This window comes from Erpetoichthys calabaricus, chromosome 17 (assembly GCF_900747795.2).
Source record: "Erpetoichthys calabaricus chromosome 17, fErpCal1.3, whole genome shotgun sequence".
Taxonomy (NCBI): domain Eukaryota; kingdom Metazoa; phylum Chordata; class Cladistia; order Polypteriformes; family Polypteridae; genus Erpetoichthys; species Erpetoichthys calabaricus.
In genome coordinates, this window is record NC_041410.2 from 40,945,873 (window position 1) to 40,966,104 (window position 20,232).

The 20,232-nt window shown below is 38.7% G+C and overlaps 1 protein-coding gene across 5 annotated transcripts in view; it reads right to left on the reverse strand.

Annotated features, from left to right (window-relative positions):
* polg (polymerase (DNA directed), gamma) overlaps window positions 1–20,232 on the reverse strand; it is a 91,330-nt gene that overhangs the window by 59,211 nt on the left and 11,887 nt on the right. For all 5 annotated transcript variants that reach the window (XM_028823757.2, XM_028823754.2, XM_028823756.2 and 2 more), the window contains exons 4-7: window positions 20,002–20,169; window positions 16,722–16,868; window positions 14,386–14,465; window positions 13,199–13,381 (exon numbers count right to left, since the gene is read on the reverse strand). In XM_028823757.2, the coding sequence (XP_028679590.1) occupies window positions 13,199–13,381; window positions 14,386–14,465; window positions 16,722–16,868; window positions 20,002–20,169 (578 nt within the window). The remainder of the gene's footprint in view (window positions 1–13,198; window positions 13,382–14,385; window positions 14,466–16,721; window positions 16,869–20,001; window positions 20,170–20,232) is intronic.

Here is a 20,232-nt window from a genome sequence, read left to right on the forward strand (position 1 = left end):
CAGGTTTTGAAAAAATTCTGCACAGATCCTCTAACTGAGAATTTGATTTTCTCCAATTTCAAATAATATAAAACATCGGTTTCCCACTGACTTATCAGAGGAGAGTTAGGATTCTTCCAATTTAACAAAATAAGTCTGCGTGCCAAAAGTGTAGTGAATACAATCACTGTTTGCTTGTCCTTCTCCACTTCAAGTCCGTCTGAAAGAACACCGAACACAGCTGTTAATGGGCTGTCTGAAAGGCACTTAAAAATTTTGGTCCAAAATGATGTTAATTTGGTGCAGGCCCAAAACATGTGACCCAGTGAGGCAGGAGCTTGGTTGCAGCGTTCGCAGGTTGGATCTTGCCCTGGAAACATTTTGGACAGTTTTAAGCGAGACAGATGAGCTCGATATATAATTTATAGTTGAATAATTCTATGCTTTGCGCATATGGAGCTCGAGTTAATTCTCTGCAATGCTACCTTCCACTCCTTTTCTGATATATTGATTAAGAGATCTTTTTCCCAATGTCCTCTTGGATCTTTGAAAGGAAGGGATTCTAATAAGATCCATATTACTAACCGAGAATGCTAAACCGGATGGACGCAGGGACATCCGGCCATGGGCCGTAGCCGCAAAAAGACGTACTGCGCAGGCGCAAAAAGAGTCCGCGAGAGGCGGCTGAGGAGCCGCGAGAGGCGGACAAAAGAGGCCGCGAGAGGCGGACAAGACCACAGAAAAAAGGAGTGAGCACAGAAAAAAGAGAAAAAAGGAGTCAAAGAAACGCAAAAAGATGTACTGCGCAGGCGTGAAAAGAGTCCGCGAGAGGCGGATGAGGAGCCGAGAGAGGGGGACAAAAGAGGCCGCGGGAGGCGGATGAGGGGCCGCGAGAGGCGGACAAGACCACAGAAAAAAGGAGTGAGCACAGAAAAAAGAGAAAAAAGGAGTCAAAGAAATGAGACGCAACGAGCACCGAAAAAAGGAAAAGGCACATAAAAAAATAGTCAAACGCAGGCAAAGCACGAAACACATTGCACACGAAACTAGACCCAAAAAAAAAAAGAGGCTCGCACACAACAGCAAGGCACCCCCCCCCACCCCCCCACACACAAAACCACCCCACAGACCCTACAAGCAAGGGACGGGACACACACAAAGAGGGGGATTCAACAAGACACAGGAACACAAAAAGAAAGAAGACGCTCGCGCAACAACAATCCTCACCCCCCCCCCCCCCCCCCCCAACACATCCATAAGAAGTGACACCCAAAGCCACATATTCTAAAGTGAACGTCAACACCTTCACACTAGGCAGCATAGGTGTCAGCATAGGTGGATCTCCTTACAATAAAGCACTATTAACCGTTCAACTGCAGAAAAGGAAACATATTAACAGTGAGTGCGATCCTCCTTATTACTTATCCATATTTCGCATGCTGAGAAAGAAACAAGTCATGAATACACGGTCACGGGTACAAAACGATTCGGAAAGGATGACAGGAACAAACACACGAACACGAAAGAAACAACAAAATAGACGGCGGAGCATAAAACACGCTTCTGAAACTCCGGGAGAAAAAATGTCGCGGATCAAAAAACACAAAGCACAAGTAACACCGTTACAGAGACGTGCCCAAATGGACAGACACAATGAACGTAGACAAATACAGCGCGCGTCTCAAAGTGCTGCATCGAAACAAGCACGATTTCAAAACGAAAGAGCTCGCGTCTCAGACATACAAAAAAGGGAGCGAAGAGAAAAAATAAATGAACGCAGACGTCTACAAAGCGCAAATGAACTGCCAGAAAAAAAGAAAGCAAGACTCCAAGAGGAGAAAGCTCAGATGACCGACATACAAAAATGGACAAGGCTCGATACAAACAATGCACGACGTAGACTGAAACGGAAAAAAATAGCGCGTCACAAATACTGGACATGCAACAACGCGGCACTCAAACGCCAAAAGCAAAACATGCACGTAGCGGACATCAACGCCAGACACATGTTAAACTCTTAAGCCAAATGGCTGAAAACGCCTTCAATAATGAATCCACTATTGAGGAAAATTCATTTGGATTAATGAATGTCATTTGCAATCATTGTCATTCACTTAACTTCCCAGAAGAAACAACTGGCAATACAAATAATGAATTTACACGTTGTTGTCAAAAGGGGCAGATTAGAATGACTCCTTTACATTCATATCCTGAATATCTACAGAAGCTTCTAACTAACGATGTGCCTGAAAGTAAAAACTTTATGAACTGCATTAGATCCTACAATAGTTCATTTGCTTTTGCATCTACCGGAGTACATATCAGGCCACCAAAAGGCAATGGCCCATACTGCTTTCGCATATGTGGACAAATATTGCATCGCATTGGAACAGTGCACCCTGAAACAAATCAACAACGCAAATATGCACAAATCTACATCCTAGATCCAGATGAGGCAATCTATCAACGAATGAACCTTCCTGAAAACAAACAATGCACAGACCTTATAATGAGAAACGTCTCTCATGTCATAAACAATCACCCATTAGCTAAGTCTATAAAAATGCTACATGAAGTTGAAACGGAGGCCAATACAAAAGCAAATGCAAAAGGAATAGTGGCAACTACTATTACTTTGGTCTTGATAAAGGACAAAGAACAAGACGTTCATCTGACGTTAAAGTTAAAATTATAAATGATCCATGCCAAGGAAGACTCATTCAAGGACAAGACACCATGTTTACTACTAATGTTGTATACAAAGAAATATTCCAATAAAACATTACTCTATACCAAACACTCTATCTTTTATTTCTATACGCATCATCCAAACCTGCACACTGTACTATATCTAAATCATACATCTCACTCTTTGTCATGCCCCAACGCCAGGGGTTGGCGAGCGAAGCGAGCAGGGGGCGGAGCCCCCTAGTTTTATATAATGTGGAAATGGTGTCTAATTCCTCAGTATTTTTTCCAGCATTGTGGAGGGTACGAGATGAGGAAAATCAGGCAGGTTCTGTTTAACAAAGTTTCTAATTTGAAGATAGTGAAAGAAATGTGTAGCTGGGAGTTTGAATTTGAAATGTAATTGTTCAAAGGATGCAAAGATATTGTCTATATAAAGATCTCTGAGCAATTTAATCCCAAATCTTTCCAGGTATTAAAAACTGGATATGTTTGCGAGGGTTGAAAGAGGTGGTTCTCTTGCAGAGGTGCTACAAATAAAAGATTTTCCATCTTAAAATGCTTTCTAAGTTGGTTCCATATTCTGAGTGAGTAAAGCACAATTGGGTTATTAGTATATTTGCGATAACTTGCATTTATTGGAGCGCAGAGCAGGGAGTATAAAGAAGTACTACGGGATTTTACAGTAATCCCTCACATATCGCGGGAGATAGGTTCCAAGGCCGACCGCGATAACTGAATTTCCGCGAAGTAGGGACACCATATTTATTTAATTATCTAACGTGTATTTGGACGTTTTTAAACCCTCCCTGTATTGTTTACAACCCACCCTTTACTCTATTAATAACAGGGACAACTGCTAAGCAATATGAAATCGGTAGATAAGTTTACACTTACTGTATAGCGAAGTACACGTAGCTATATATGACGTGATGATGGTGATGAATATGCTGCGCAGTAAATATGATGACAATGAAGGTGATGATGACTTTTACTGCGCAGCCGATGACTATATTTAACGTCTCTTCAGACGGTGGTGCCATTTCCTGGGGCACCTCCTCCATGGTTTCCGAAGGTGTATCCGTAGTAGTAGTAGTAGGAACTGGCTCTTTTTTGCGAGGCTGCAAAAACATTGTGATCGGCAGTTGCTGCTGCTGCTTCTTTTTCCGGTCAAAGAGCAGCTTGTAGGCGGTCATGACGTCGTCAACCTTGTTGCAAAGATTCCTAAAGCAGATTCCATCCAGACTACTGCCTTATCACGTCTACTTGCAACTCGTTTTGCGCCCTGGTTAAAGGACACTGCGGCTGTAGATCTTATATGCTTTTCCTCCTTTTTAAATAAAAAGAATCGTGGACTCATTGATGCTGTAATGGTGTCCTGCAGTGGTGTAGCTGTTCCCTTCCTTCAACATATCCAAAACTTTTACCTTTTCTGGAATCATTTGCATCTTCTGTTGGCGTTTGGACACGGCCCCTGAAGCAGGAGCACGTTAATGCTGAATGACTAAGATGAGACTTCCTGGTTAATGCAGCACTCCATCGCTGAGCCAATCAGCAGCACACAGGAACTTAACTGCGTGCTCTGATTGGGTAGCTTCTCAGCCATCCGCCAATAGCATCTCTTGTATGAAATCAACTGGGCAAACCAACTGAGGAAGCAAGTACCAGAAGTAAAAAGACCCATTGTCCGCAGAAACCCGCGAAGCAGCGAAAAATCCGCATTATATATTTAGATATGCTTACATATAAAATCTGCGAAGTCGTGAATCCGCGAAAAGTGAACCGCGAAGCAGCGAGGGATTACTGTAAGTCTATTGCGGGCCAAGCCTGTGTATGTTCATTTATTTGTGTCCAGGTTTTTATGGCTTGTATGTTTGCTGCCCAGTAATAAAACTGGAAATTAGGTAAAGCCATGCCACCTTCTGCCTGAGGTCTTTGTGGGGTCGCTCTTCGGATACGTGAGTGTTTTCAGTTCCAAATAAATGAGGTTATAGTTGAATTTAATTGCTTAAAAAACAATTTATTGATATATACTGGAATGTTTTGAAATAAAAAAAGAAGTTTAGGAAGGATATTCATCTTAACAATGTTAATTCTTCCAGCTAGAGTGAGATGAAGGTTGACCATCTATGCAAGTCTTGCTTAATTTTTTCCATACAGACAGCATAATTTTGTTGATAAAGAGCTTTATGTTTACTTGTGATATTTACCCCAAGGTATTTAAACTGATCTGCTATGGTAAAAGGTAGGGTGTCCAATCTAATATTATATGCTTGTGGATTTACTGGAAAGAGTATACTTTTATTCAGATTAATTCTGGGATCAGATATCTTTTGAAATTCTGTGAGTGCTGTTAAAACTGCAGGCACAGTGTTTTCTGGGTCTGATATATATAAAACCATATCATCTGCATATAGAGAAATTTTCTGTTCCAGTCCTTCTCTGATAATCCCCTTTATCTGATAAGAATTTCGACAGTGAACCGTCAGTGGTTCAATGGCGATTGTAAACAGCAGTGGTGACAAGGGGCATCCTTGTCTGGTGCCACGTTCTAGCTTAAAGTAGTCTAAGCAAATGTTGTTAATACAAACTGAAGCTTCTGGATTGGTATACAGTAGTTTGATCCATGCACAAATATTCGGGCCAAACCCAAATTTCTCCAATGCAGTGAAAAGGTAGTTCCATTCAATCATATCAAACGCTTTTTCTGCATCTAATGATAGTAATATCTCTGGGGTGTTTGACTTTGCTGGTGAATATATTACATTAAACAGGCATCGGAGATTGGAAGATAAGTGTCGGTCTTTAATAAATCCAGTTTGATCCTGTGATATTACCGAGGGCAGCACTTTCTCCATCCTTCTATCTATAATTTTTGAGAGTATCTTAACATCATTATTCAGGAGTGAAATTGGTCTGTATGATGCACATTGTGACAAGTCCTTATTTTGTTTAGGAAAGATGGTGATTAATGCCTGACGAAAAGTTTGAGGTAGAATTTGATTGTCTCTAGCTTCTGTAAATGTTGCCAATAAGAGGGGAGCTAACTGAGTGGAGAATTTCTTATAAAATTCTACGGGGTAACCATCAGGGCCTGCTGATTTCCCGCTTTGAAGTGACTTTATAGCATCTAGTAATTCTGATAGGGTCAGAGGTTTATCCAGTTCCTCAGCACTTAAAGCATCTATTTGTGGTGTCTGTAATGTATCCAGAAATGCATTAGATTGTGTGTTGTCTTCTTTGAACTCAGAAGAATATAAGGATTTATAATAATCTCTAAATGTGTGCATTATATTTTTATGGTCAATGATTTCTTCTCCATTCGTGGTGGTGATTACTGGGATTGCATTGCGAACTTCTTGTTTGTGAATTTGTTGAGCTAAAAGCTTATTAGCTTTTTCTCCGTGTTCATAGTAATGATGTCTTGACTTATTTATAAGTTGTTCAGTTTCTTTAGTTGTCAAGATGTTGAGTTCTGTATGCAGAGCCTGCCTTTTCCTATGAAGAGCTTCACTTGGACTCCTGGCTTGTTCTTCATCTATTCTAGTAATTTTGCTTCTTAGCTCTGACGCTTTCTTGGTTTCTAATTTATTTCTGTGGGAAAGATATGAAATAATCTGTCCTCTTAAGAAGACCTTTAGAGTTTCCCAGAGTGTTCCTGCAGAAACCTCTTAGGGTGTGTTTGTCTCTAAGAAGAAGCTGATTTGTTTGGATATAAATTCTGTGCAGTTCTCGTCTGCCAATAGCACAGGATTAAGACGCCATCTGCGAGGTGAGTGTGAGGGGCTTAATGATTTTAGCTCCAAGACTAGAGGGGCATGGTCGGAGATAACAATTGTGTCGTATTTGCACGATTTAATCGTAGGCAAGAAATTATTATCTATAAAAAAAATAATCAATTCTTGAGTAGCTATGATGCACTGGTGAGTAGAACGAATATGTGCTTGAGTTTGGGTTAAGAAACCTCCAGGGGTCTGATAAGTTGTGGTCAGTTACAAACTGTATAATTGTCTTTGCAGTGTTAGATGTCGTCCCCCCTGTCACAGGAGTCCTATCAAAGAGTGGATTTAAAACACAATTGAAGTCCCCAGCCATTATAATTTTATGAGTGTCCACATTGGGAATGGATGCAAATAGATTTTGCATGAATTCCTTATCATCGACATTGGGTGCATAAACATTTATCAAAATCATTTTACTGTTAAATAAGTTGCCCATGACCATCACATATCTCCCTTCAGGGTCCATTACTACATCTGATGCTACAAATGGGACTGTTCTGTGTATGAGAATTCCCACACCTCTAGTTTTCTTCGTAAAGCTAGAATGGAACATTTGGCCAGTCCAGTCTTTTTGTAGTCTGGACTGATCCTTGCTTAGTAAGTGGGTCTCCTGTAAAAATACTATTTTAGCGTTTAAGCCTGTTAGGTGAGAGCATACTTTCTTTCTCTTTAATTCGTGATTCAGGCCTTTAACATTCCAGCTCACAAAGTTAACTGTCCCATCATAGAGACATTGATTCTGAGCTTTTAATGTCATTTTATAGTCTTAACTGGTAGTGAGGCAGTTTTAATCTTAATTTCATATTTCCCCACGAGTTATTGCCACATAGCCTATTGTTACGATGATATTTATAGTTATAAGGATTAGAAGAATAGATTAAATATAGCCTGCTCTCCTTCTCTCCCCCCACCCCCCCATTTTGCCTCCCCGCATGAGGCTTGATCCCACTTCGCAATGTCCCAGTCCTCTGACATACAAAGAGACAGAGCACGTCCAAAACAAAACAATAACGCCCCCCAAGTGGCGTTTGAGAATTAAAACAAAGTAGAGATATCTATTGCAACTGAAGTCTAAATACTATCTGCCAAAAATATAATCATTAACAGTCTTTAAGCTTAAAATAATCTTCAGCAATTTTAAGATATTAAGATAATAAAATAATGAACCCTGGGAATGATTTTAAAAAGTGGTCTAGGACAAACATAGTAGATCCTAATGTAATAGTAGAAATAGCAATAAACCATGGGTATGATATTAAACAGTCTACTTTAAGTAAAAAAAAAAAAAAAAAAAAAAAAAAACCTACTTTAATTACTTCCACACACTCATGTCTACAGTATAACTGTAATTAAGACATAAACATATAGTGTCCAAGTTAAGAAAAAGATGTATAATTATAATACCAGTCTCTTTAAAAGTGGATCTGACAGCAGATGATATGTCCTTCCCATGCCATGAAAGAATACGGCTCCTTATTAACTTTCAAAAGAGTGTCGGCAACAGCTTCTTTAATTCCTTTTCAGCTTCCTCCTTGCTTGAAAATACATAATATTGGTCTTGAACTTCCACTTTCAGTTTGGCAAGATACAAGAGGCTGTATTTGATATCGGCTTTCTGTAGCAGCTTTTTAATGTTAAAGTAGGCTACGCGTTTTGCAGCTGTTAATGGTGAGAAGTCTGGGAAAATACGAATAAGATTATTTTCAAATATAATCTCTTGCTTGTGTCTGAGAAGTGTCATCACATCAAGCTTACATCGTAATCGCTCGAAGCGGACTATAAAAGACCTGGGTTTAAAGGGGCTTGATCTGAGTATGCAATAAGCTGCTGCTATCTCGGTATCAAATTTAAAGTCATCTCCGATTATTTTAGAGTAATTCTACTGCAAATTTCACTGGGTTTGAGCTTTCTCGTTTCTCAGGTACACCTTCAATTCTTATATTACTTCTTGTGCACCCATCTTCCAGGGCCGCAAGTCTGTCTCAGAGTTTTTTGCATTCGGAATTCGCAGCTGTAGCTTTTTCATCGGCGTTAGACGCCAATTGTTCCGCTGTGTCAACTCGAGCCGTGAATGCCTGCTTAACATCCTCCAGCTGATCTGTAACGTCATTCATCTGATCGGCAAGTTTTTTCAGTTTGGATCTATTTTCTTCAATGTGTTTATCTAATTTCTCCAAGATGCCTTTAAAGGTCGCGTCAAAACGTTTAAATAGACGCATTTCCTGGTCTTTGTTATCCTTCTTAAGCTCACTTATGGCTGTAGCCGTGGCAGTGGCCAGTGAAGAGATCATCTCTTTCATCATCTCTCTCAGTTCAGATAGTTCGCTTCGGCTGTCATGCTCCGCAAGTGGGATTGCAGCTCCTGCGGGCTCGCGATAAGTAGATGAGAGCACGTCCTGCAGGGCGTTTTCTAGTCTCGAATGATCCTCAGAAATCGGCGATCCATCGTGACCTGTATCACTTGCACCTTCGCTCCCATTTTCACTCTCGACTGGAGACGATACAATGGAGCGGGGTCCTAGGAAATCTGACCATTCGTCTGCCTGTTCCAGGTCAGTCTCCGAGAGGCCATACCTCGCACTCGGGCCGGATGTCTGTCCATACTTCGATGCAGCTTTAAGTTTCTTTTCTGGTTCTTTCTGACTTCTCTTCTTGTTACTCATGCTTATATATTGTAGTGAAAGTTCCTTGGGTTGGGTTAAATACAGGATACCTCTAAATAATATGAAATACGTGGGAAAATAAAGCCGCTGCTAGCAGAGCTCTGCTTCAGACGTCCATCTTCTATAACGGACGAGACCAACTCACCAAATTAAAATAAAATAAGTGCAAGTTGGTGATGACATCTTTACCAACTAAACCATCATTAAGGCAAACTGCATTAATATAGACCTTGCTTCAAGCTAAGCTATATACATAAATAATAAAACTAGAACTTGCATTATGGAAGCGTATTAGGGCCACGGTGAAGAAAAAAAAAAACTATATGTCGAGAATAAAGTCAACATGTTGACTTTATTCTCGACATTTCCACTTTAATCTCAACGCTTATGTCGAGATTAAAATCGACAGTTCTACTTTATTCTCGCCGTTTATATCGAGATTAAAGTCGGCATTTCCACTTTATTCTGATAGTTTATTTTGTCATTAAAGTAGAAAATCAATGTTTAATTTACTATATGTTCTCAAACCCCGTTATAAGTTAATGTAGCACATTAAATGCTTTGTGTTAAGTGTTCCCCGACCCAGTTGTAAATCGATATGCGCTTATTAAACTGACTTCCTCTTGCACTAAGAGGAGGCGCAGGCAGCGATCGCCGCACAGAATACATTCACTTCATGATATTCCTGCTCTCTGAAAATGTAGAATGCTAAGATAAATTTTCATGATGAAATGCATTAAAGCAGGTATTAAACATGCACGGTAGTGCTGCTCCCTCGCAGTAAGGGGTCCCCAGGTGTACGTTCAGTGTAGAGAACTTTATGGCAGGTGAGACGAGGCTCCAAAAAAACTGGATGTATGAATTGGTATCGCACAGGTTAACTTAAATATTGTGTAAATATTGGGTTTGTGATCTGGTGGTCGGAGACACAAACACAGAATTCAATGGATGTTCTTCTGAGCGGGCTTTCTTTATTGCATGCGTGCTGTCTCTGTCTGACGTAGCAAACCCCCAGGTCCTATCCTTTCTTTTTCTTTCTCCACATAACCAATCACCACACGATAAAAGTCTTTGTGAAATTAAACGTAGTTATAAACTTAGACCATGGAGTGTTCAGAACTTTAAAAAAAATCTTCGTTATATATGTTTAATTATGCCATCTATTCAGGGTTGCACCTATCCCAGCAAGAATTGTGTACGAGGCAGGAGCAAATCCCGAACAGGGCACCAGCACATTGCAGGGTGAATACGAGCAATACATATACTAGCAGGGTCAATATAGCATAACAAAACCCCACATCCTACATGACTTTGAAAAAAAAACAAGCACGCCGAGTAAACCCACCAGAAAAACATGCAAATTCAAGGCAGGGAACACCCGGGATCCCCTTGCTGCGATGCAGCAGTGCACCCTCCATGCCACTGTCCTCCCATATGATTAATACATGCTCTAATGCATTTCTTCATAAAAATGATATCAAGTATTTATCTTAGCATTCTAAATGTTCAGGGAGCAGGAATATCATGAAATTAATATATTCCGTGTGGTGATCGCTGCCTGCACCTCCTCTTAGTGGAAGAGGAAGTCAGTTTAAGAAGCACATAGCGATTAACATGGCTCGGGAACAATTAACACAAATCATTTAATGTGCTACATAACTTATGACGGGTTTGAGAAAATCTAGTAAATTAAATATTCATTTTAAGATGAAGTTTAGTTTACGATGTTCTACTTTATGACAAATTACGAGAATAAAGTCAACATGTCGACTTTAATCTCGACATAAACGGCGAGAATAAAGTAGAAATGTTGAGAATAATGTCAACATGTCGACTTTATTCTCTTCATAAGCGTCGAGATTAAAGTGGAAATGTTGAGAATAAATTCAACATGTCATCACACTATTACACAGTACCCAGGTACATTACACAGTATTGAAAAAAAATAAAATAAAACAAGTACAACTTGGCTTGCAGTACTATCCAGTAGCAAAGAAACAGTATTCACACATTTGAACATAATGGTCCACATCTGACCTTTTAAAACCAAAGTATCTCCATACAATAGACACGGCTCCTTTTTTCTGCAAAAGTTCTTCTGAGTCATCATGTTCAACTTTATCGTCTGCTACAGCTTCAGTTTCAGAATGTTCACTGTCCATTTTCACCTTTCAATACCTCCACTAACGCATGTACTCCGTTGCATGCGTGTTTTGCGGTGCAGCAGTGAAAAAGGTCCCCATTTAAACAGTTTCCTGCTGCGCCACGTTCTGAACGTTGTTTAGGATATTTAAACCGGTGTTGTGGTACAAGAAAAAATCCATATCATAACAAAAATAAAAAACGTTTTTTTGGTATGAACCGGTATACCGCCCAGCACTACATCAAACACAGTATAATAAAGTATGGGTACTGTGGTTCTTCAAATACCTGAAGCTGAACTCTATTTGTTGCTCTCTCGGTCTTTACTTTTAAAGTAACTCTGGCAAAATAAAACAATAGTAACTTCATTAATTTGGCAAATAAAGCAATGGAACAGAAAGTACAACTTCAGAATAGTCTGTTCCTTTAGACTGATAGAATCTGCTCTTGTTTTTGTCATTTACTGGCTTTGCCATGGCTTCCAACATTAAACAATTTAAGTCCCAAAAGAGAAAAACAGCTTTTCTCAGGTAAAATAAAGCACGGTTTAAAGGTGTTTGCAATGAATTTAAAATATTTTAATTACAGAGTTGTAGCAAACGGCCCAAGTATGAAGATTCCCAAGTGTGTCTTTGTTTTTATAAAGACAAAAGAAGTCTCTAACTTTGAAGAAGAAAAGTTTGCAAAAGCTGCTTGAGAATTATTTTTTGCGAGTTAGGCATGACCAAAGGATACTTGTAGTCAGAACAGGTGGACATCAGAAAGATGAAATAGATGTGTAGAGTTTCATAGAATGAGAGGGAGATGAATGCTGAGCTAAGAAATTAATATTTGGTGTGTAGGCCACAGATGTTGTGCTTAGGAGAAACAGACCAAGATGGCATGTAGATAAAGGAGTAGGATGAGTGGATGAAGTTGAGAGCCAAGATGGAAGTCGAGGGAATGAGGCCAAGAGGGAAGCAAATGATGCGAATGGAGGTGGTGGCAGATGATATGAAAAGAATAGATCTTACCCTAAAGGAGGCCCAGCACCACAAAGAGTGGGGGAGAAAGATCTGTGGCCAACCAGATAACTTAGGCAAACCTGGAAAACGGCAGTTAAACTTACAACAATGATGAAATTGTGTCCTATCTGTTATGCATCAAGTAGTTTCTAGCAGGTTCTTTTCTGTGTAAGGTTGTGTATAAGAAACGTATTGCAACAGAAGAGCAATACAAAACTAAATACAAAATAAGAAATTTGTGCTGTAAACTGGCTACAGAGCTGTGAGCCCGCACTCTGAATACTATACAAGATTAAAAAGAAAAAACTGAACACGCTTAAACATTACTATAAGCACTGACATCAGGAGTGCTGGCATGTATTTCTACTGTATATAACAAGGCTTTCATTATATTAAGCTAACATGTAAATACCAATGATCCACAAGGAAACTGCAGAGATTATCAATCCAGGCTTTTTAAATAATCAGGAATCATTCAGTTCTCTGACACCAACTTCCTCAGTCACATTTTTGAATCTATGGTACTCATCACCAATCTCATGGTCAATGGCATATGCAAATATCTGCGGTCATGTTGTGTAATAACAAAGTTTCAGGGTATATAAACTACATGAGTAAATAATGTAATTGATTGTACTGATGTTAAAGTGTAGAAATTAAATAATGAAGATACCGTAGTATTACCCATATCCGTAGTATTGCCAATATTAGGAAAAAACTGAAACTTGTCTCGGGCCATTGAAGCTGTAGCCTGAATAATTTAACCAAGAACTATAAAATCACCAGGTTGATAAAGTTTTACAGTAATTAAGGGTTTGCTCAACTACAAGCTGTTTGATTCTTAGTTTGTATGTATGTTCAAAGATAATTTTGACTTATTTGTTTTCTTGTGTTGGAAAGTTTAATTGTACTTCATTGCATAGTGAATACTCAGACTCACCTGTCATCTTCAAGTAGCTGGCATGCATCATCTGCCAGATTCATAAGCGACTTTTTCATCTCACGCTGAAGCTCATCAAATGTGCTCTGTGACTCCTCTAGGTAACGGCCCCAGTTCTGATTCACAGGCAGGTAGGAAACACCCATTTCCAGCATTCCTGCAAATGTCACTGGATGTGGGCACCTTTTCACCCAGTACGTGCAATGCAATTTAAAAAAAAAAAAAAAAATAAAATAAACAAAATCATTCTAGACAGAGTCACTTAAGATCTATTACTTCAGCATAGCTAACTAATGTTAAAATGAATCATTTTAATGTCTCACTAGCCTCTCTGACAACTTTATGTCAAGATCATCATTGTGACTAAAGTATTACATCTATTGAACATTACTAACAGTAACCATTTAACTCTATTTGTAGTGTTTCTAGCCTGACTTCCAACTTTGAAACAGAGGCTTTTGACCTTCAGCTGTAAAAAAGAAATGACACCTCATTAGAGTGACTGCAGCTTTGGACCACCAGGCCAAAGCTTTCAAATGATAAAACCGCTATAGGCAGCTCTTGAATGTACAACTTTCAATGACAGCAGCTAATCTCTAGTGTTTTAAAAACAACATTTTTTTTCAAACTTGCTCTAACCAGTTCAAGAATGTGAGAGGTCAAAGCCCATTTTGGCAGCACTGGCCACAAGACAGATCCCTCCCCAGACAGAATGTCAGTCAGTTGCAGCTCCAAAGGCTTAACTCAATCAAATTTCAAATAGAATTTTTATTTAACTCTTCTTGGCTGGCACCTGAAGTTAAACACAGTAAGTATGCAAGATTTGCTATTTAATACTTCAGTTGCCTATTGTTATTTTTTTTTTTGCTATGTTTGCAAGAACATCTGCTATTTTACATTTAATAATCAGCAACACTTTGAGCAAGCCTACTGTAAAGGGCACCATATAAACATAAGCTTAAGCTGCTTTTCTAACTTTAATGTGTCAGAACTTCACACATCATATTGAATGAAAATGCCCAAATTAACACAAATATGTGTTACAGATATATTTTATTGAGCCAATAGGATGTACGGGGAAAAAAATGGCAAACCAATACAGGTATACTATAAAAATGCAGACTTCATAATACTCTCATGCGGTCTTTTCATTGTCATTTACAGCATCATCCATTAAACAGACTTACCTTTCCATGAAGAGTGGCATCTGTTCCCTGAAAACTTCTTGCGTGGCACAGACGTCCAATGCACAGTACCGCATTAATTCCTGAAGTTCACAAATTTTACTGTTAACATAGTGACATTTAGTAATTCTGATATTTTCCAAGTTGTAATTTCAGCCCTTTTTTAAGATTAGCTTAATCAATTCCAATCAACAATGCTTCACATAAGTCTGCTGTACTTAAAGTGTTTCTGACTGAGAACCAAGTGAAGTTATAAAGAGGCTCACCTACAGTCAACATGTTACTTTAATTCTGTATTATAATTACTACATTCATTTTACTAAAGTTATTTTAAGTTATGCTGCTGGATTTGAATTTCAAAAACCCAGATTTCTGTCATTATCCATAATAATCCCTTAGCCATGGAGACAGTGTAAGAGCAAAGAGCCTAACAGCAAGGATGCATTTAATGGTCCAACTGCATGAAATTAAAGGACAGCAATGGCATCAGGTGGAGTCTCCAGATCAAAGTGAATTTAAAAGACAGACTTTGCAGAAGTGTTAAAAAAGAGAAGAGGTTATCACAAGTGAGTAGGAGCTGATCGAGAAGGAACAACATAGAAGTAAATGTTTCTGTGGTAAAGGAATCCCCAAGTTCAATAATGGAGGGCTGCAGTAGTCACTATGGGTTTTTCTTACAACTCAATTGCTTAATTACCTACTTATTATTTCAAGCTGCCTTAACATTCTGATTCAGCTCTGCTCTACCAAGTCCTTAAACATTGCTCTGTTAAATATTAGAGCATTAACCAGTAAGACTTTTACATTAACTAACTTATCAATGATAGGAACATCGACTTTCTCTTACTAAATGAAACATGATTGAGCTTGGATGGTGCGGCTGTGTGAACTTAAGCAGCACCTACGAATTACAGCTTTGCTCATTCAGTTTGTCATGGCAAAAAAGGTGGCAGTTTACTGAGTATTTATGTGAGCCGATTCAACAATAAAAATGTAGGTTTTGGTACTTTCATGTCTTTCAAGCATATTGCCATCATTGCCCAAGGAGTCTTCTAGACTCTCGTATTGACCATTTATAGACCTCCATAATATAATGCATCTTTTACTAAGGGATTCTCAGACTTTGTAATAATAACTAATTATGACAGGATGCTAATTGTAGACGATTTTAATTTTCATGTGCATAACAAATGTGACCTGAAAGCAAAAGAATTCATGAACTTCCTGCACTCTTTTGATCTGAGTCATCATGTCAGCCAGTCCACACATAAGGGAGGACACATGTTGGATTTAGCGATTTCATAAGGATTAAAAGTTGACATAAGGCAAGTCATGGATGTCAGTTTATCGGACTTTTTTTGCATATTACTTAATGTAAAAATACTGATAACTAATGTGAAGTGTATTATTAAAAAAATACTTTGATACATCTGCAGCTTCAATGTTTGCTAATATTTTAAACAATCAGTCGGATTGTAGTGCTTACCTCAATAGTGCTAATAGTGTAAATATTAAGGTAGCAAATTTTAATGGTAAGCTGAGAAATATAGTTGACATAGTGGCCCCTGAAAAGACACTTAAGAAATCCTTCAGCACTATTATACATTGGAAGACCCAAAGAGTGTCTGATTTAAGAGAACATGTCAGAGAGCTGAGCTTAAATGGAGAAAAACTAAAATGATAGTCCACTAGGAAATACTGATGGTAAAAATAACTAAATATAACAACACAGTCTGCCTTGAGAGGCAGTCCAATTTCCCTAAAATTATAAATAACTCTAGTAATCCAAGAGTTTTATTTTAAACTACTGATCATCTTTTAAACCCAGCACACTCAATGGAATGCCTCCTAAAAACTATTAGCAGAACTTGTGAGGCTTACTATACTTTCTATACACAAATTAAATTACATTAGAAATAATTTAGTGCATCGTCCCCCAAAGTTAATCCAATTGAATCCCAGCATGTCCTTTTAAGCAAGTTAAATTCTTTCACTAGCATATATCTCCCCAAACTGCACAGAATCATCAGAATAATTACTTAGCTGGAACCATCCACCTGTGTCCCTGACCCAGTACCAACAGACTTTTTTTTTTTTTTTTTAAAGTGTCTAATATACTTATTGATAGTTTACTTGACATAGTAAACTCATCATTAAATACGGGGTCTTCCCTGACTGTCTAAAGACTTTAGTTGTTAAACCCCTGCTCGAGAAAAATAATCTTGACTCCTCTGTGTTTGACAATTTTAGACCAATTTTTAACCTGCCTTTCTTAAGTAAAATTCACCCAAGGCAACCCAGGCACGGTTTACCCAATTATTATACTTCCTTCCACTGACCTGAAAGCTGTTCCTGATGTCATGCATGGTACCTTTAATGAAGATCTCTCGGGCCTCTTTCTCCAGTGGTGAACCTCCTACATAAAGAGCATGAACATCTGCCAGGTTGTTGATGCTACTTATATTCACCCAGTCCCAAGAGCTGTTCTATCAAGGCATAGAATTAATTTATGGAAGGCAAAAAAGAAAAATGTAGTTTACATGTTGCTGTTAATTATGTTCAATAAAGCACTCAGATTAACTAATTCACAGCACATCCTGATTAACACTTGCCTGCATATTTACAGCTTTATTACTGTCTTGACAGAAGACTACTGAAATCTACCAAACAACATATACATAGTACTGTTATGACCCTCCTTAACATTAAGCACGGGAATCTGACATTTACATTATAAATCTGTGTTACCCTTATGCAATATAATTTCAGAAGCCATGTGTTGCATATGAGAGTACATACTGTATGTATTATTGTGATTCTTCAGTGTATTCTTTTAAAAAAAGTAGGTAATCCTATCAGGGCTCAACACTAACGTACAAAAGTATTTGCTGTGTTTGGCAAACAGACATCAACCTTTGGTTGGATGCATCACATCCTGGTACAGCAACTGCTCCGTTCAGGACTGCAGAGCTCTGCAGTATGTGGTGAGTACAGCACAGCAGATCACGGGCACACAGCTCCCTGCGATCCATGATATCCACACTATACGCTGTCTCAGGAAAGTGAACCATATCAGGCAAGACCCCAGCCACCCTGCACTGTCACTTTTCACTCTCCTTCCATCTGGGAAGCGACTAAAGTCCATTCGGACGCACACCTCCAGGTTCAGGAACAGCTTCTACCCAAATGCAATCAAACTCATGAACAAACAGTAACCTTGTGTCACCTCCACTGCTACCTGCACATATAGTTCTGCCACTGTCTCTATTTATTCCTAGGATTCTGGTTTTATTTATTTACTTATTTATATTCATTTATTTATTGTGGGTTTTTTTTGTCTATGTTCACTGTCTGCAGGGGCACATGCAAGCAAGCATTTCATTGTACATGGTACTTGTACACTTGACAATAAAGAATTGAATTGAATTATGTGTGTGGAAAATGAAATTGCATAGGTGTTATTTCATTTTATTTTTAATTTTTGCAGCATTCTTGCATGTAGACATTCTTTGTTTAATTAATGTGCGCTGACTTATGATTCCATCCTAAAATCCATTTTATAATCTTCCTTTAATGTAATACTTGGCACAAGAAAATTAAAACATACTCCTTAAACAAGCCAAAATTATCAGAGTTGGCTTCAGGATGGCATCTCCAAACCCAGCAAAATGAAAAAGCATCCCTACTTTTGGCATAAATTCCCAAACCACAACAGTATAAGCAAAACCACATGGATTCCTTATAGGTTGCATTAAATTATTAGTAATTTAAATATTTTAAACTAAGTACAATTTTATATACTCTAACAAAATCATTTTACATTCAGTATGTACACCGTCTGTATAGCAAACGTCATTTGAACAATAATATGCAACAATCTTTCTCATATTTCAATGTAAATGAAATCTAAAAGTGGACACTTATGTGTTATCTCTGCCAGTTTTATGTCCTTTTTCTAAAAGTTTTGCCAGCATTTCTCCTACGTCTTTCGTAGTTGGGTTTGTAAAGTATTGATCCATGTATTTGAAGTTCATATAAAAAACATTTTTACTACTAAAATATGTTATTGTTTAATGAATTTTATTAACATTGCAGTACTTCAAAGAAATAATCTAAAAGAAGTGAACAAGTCACTCATATGTAATGAAAGTTATTGAGAGACAGCATATTCTGGTATGTGGTGTAAGCTTAAATGTCATCAAATTTGTAGTGCCAAATGACTAGTTACTTTAGTTCCACTGCAGACGACTTTCTTCTGGCAATGTTATAGGTACTCTATCTTTCATCTTCGCAAACATTAACGTACTAAGTTCCATATACCAGACATTATAGCGGACATGGATTCTGTGGGATTTTTTTAGTCCTCCATGTTGGTCTCTCTAAGTTAAGGAGACTTAACAGTCCTGATGCCCTCCCTGCTCACATGCGTTTGTACGGCGATCTGTCACTATACTGTTTTTTAACTTTCTTTATCTGTATATAGGAAAGTTGGAAGTGCAGTGCACATGACCGCAGCTTAAATTTTAATCGCAAAAAACAACTAGTAACTGGCAAGTTATATATTGATCTGCTACTAACACATAATGAGCAAAAACTTTGTACATCACTATTGTGATTGACAGTCTTGTCAACCAGGGGCCAAAAAGTGGTTATTGAATGTCTCAAACTGGTAGCTAATGGAAACCGTTAATGTCGAGCCCTGTCTATTATGTCAAATTTAGTTTTATGCATTTGAGGCAAGAAGTACAGTAATCCCTCCTCCATCGCGGGGGTTGCGTTCCAGAGCCACCCGCGAAATAAGAAAATCCGCGAAGTAGAAACCATATGTTTATATGGTTATTTTTATATTGTCATGCTTGGGTCACAGATTTGCGCAGAAACACAGGAGGTTGTAGAGAGACAGGAACGTTATTCAAACACTGCAAACAAACATTTGTCTCTTTTTCAAAAGTTTAAACTGTGCTCCATGACAAGACAGAGATGACAGTTCTGTCTCACAATTAAAAGAATGCAAACATATCTTCCTTTTCAAAGGAGTGCGCGTCAGGAAAGAAAGAACAAAGCAAGCAGTCAAAAAAAAAAATCAATAGGGCTTTTCGGCTTTTAAGTATGCGAAGCACCGCCGGTACAAAGCTGTTGAAGGCGGCAGCTCACACCCCCTCCGTCAGGAGCAGGGAGAGAGAGAGAGCCACAGAAAAACAAAGTCAAAAATCAATACGTGCCCTTTGAGCTTTTAAGTATAGGAAGCACCGAGCAGCATGTCCTTCAGGAAGCAGCTGCACACAGCCCCCTGCTCACACCCCCCTACGTCAGCGCAAGAGAGAGAGAGAGAAAGTAAGTTGGGTAGCTTCTCAGCCATCTGCCAATAGCGTCCCTTGTATGAAATCAACTGGGCAAACCAACTGAGGAAGCATGTACCAGAAATTAAAAGACCCATTGTCCGCAGAAACCTGCGAAGCAGCGAAAAATCCGCGATATATATTTAAATATGCTTACATATAAAATCCGCGATGGAGTGAAGCCGCGAAAGGCGAAGCGCGATATAGCGAGGGATCACTGTACAGAATTAGTTCATTTTACTTTGCTCTATGAAGATGTAAGCAAATTTTCACCACTTACTTCAAGCCCCTGTTTCCTTCTCCCGGTCTTCCGGATGTGTTCTTTGACCTCTTGAAGACCTTGTCTCTTGCCATGCTTGTTGGCCATCCACAGGGAGCGCTGAAACCCAGTCAATCCTGAGATGACCATATGCATACTCAACGTGTCTAGGAAACGCATCTTGCTCCCCTTAAACAAAAGATGTTTATTATGATTTCAGACACAATGCTGACTTTTCAACAGCAAGAATAT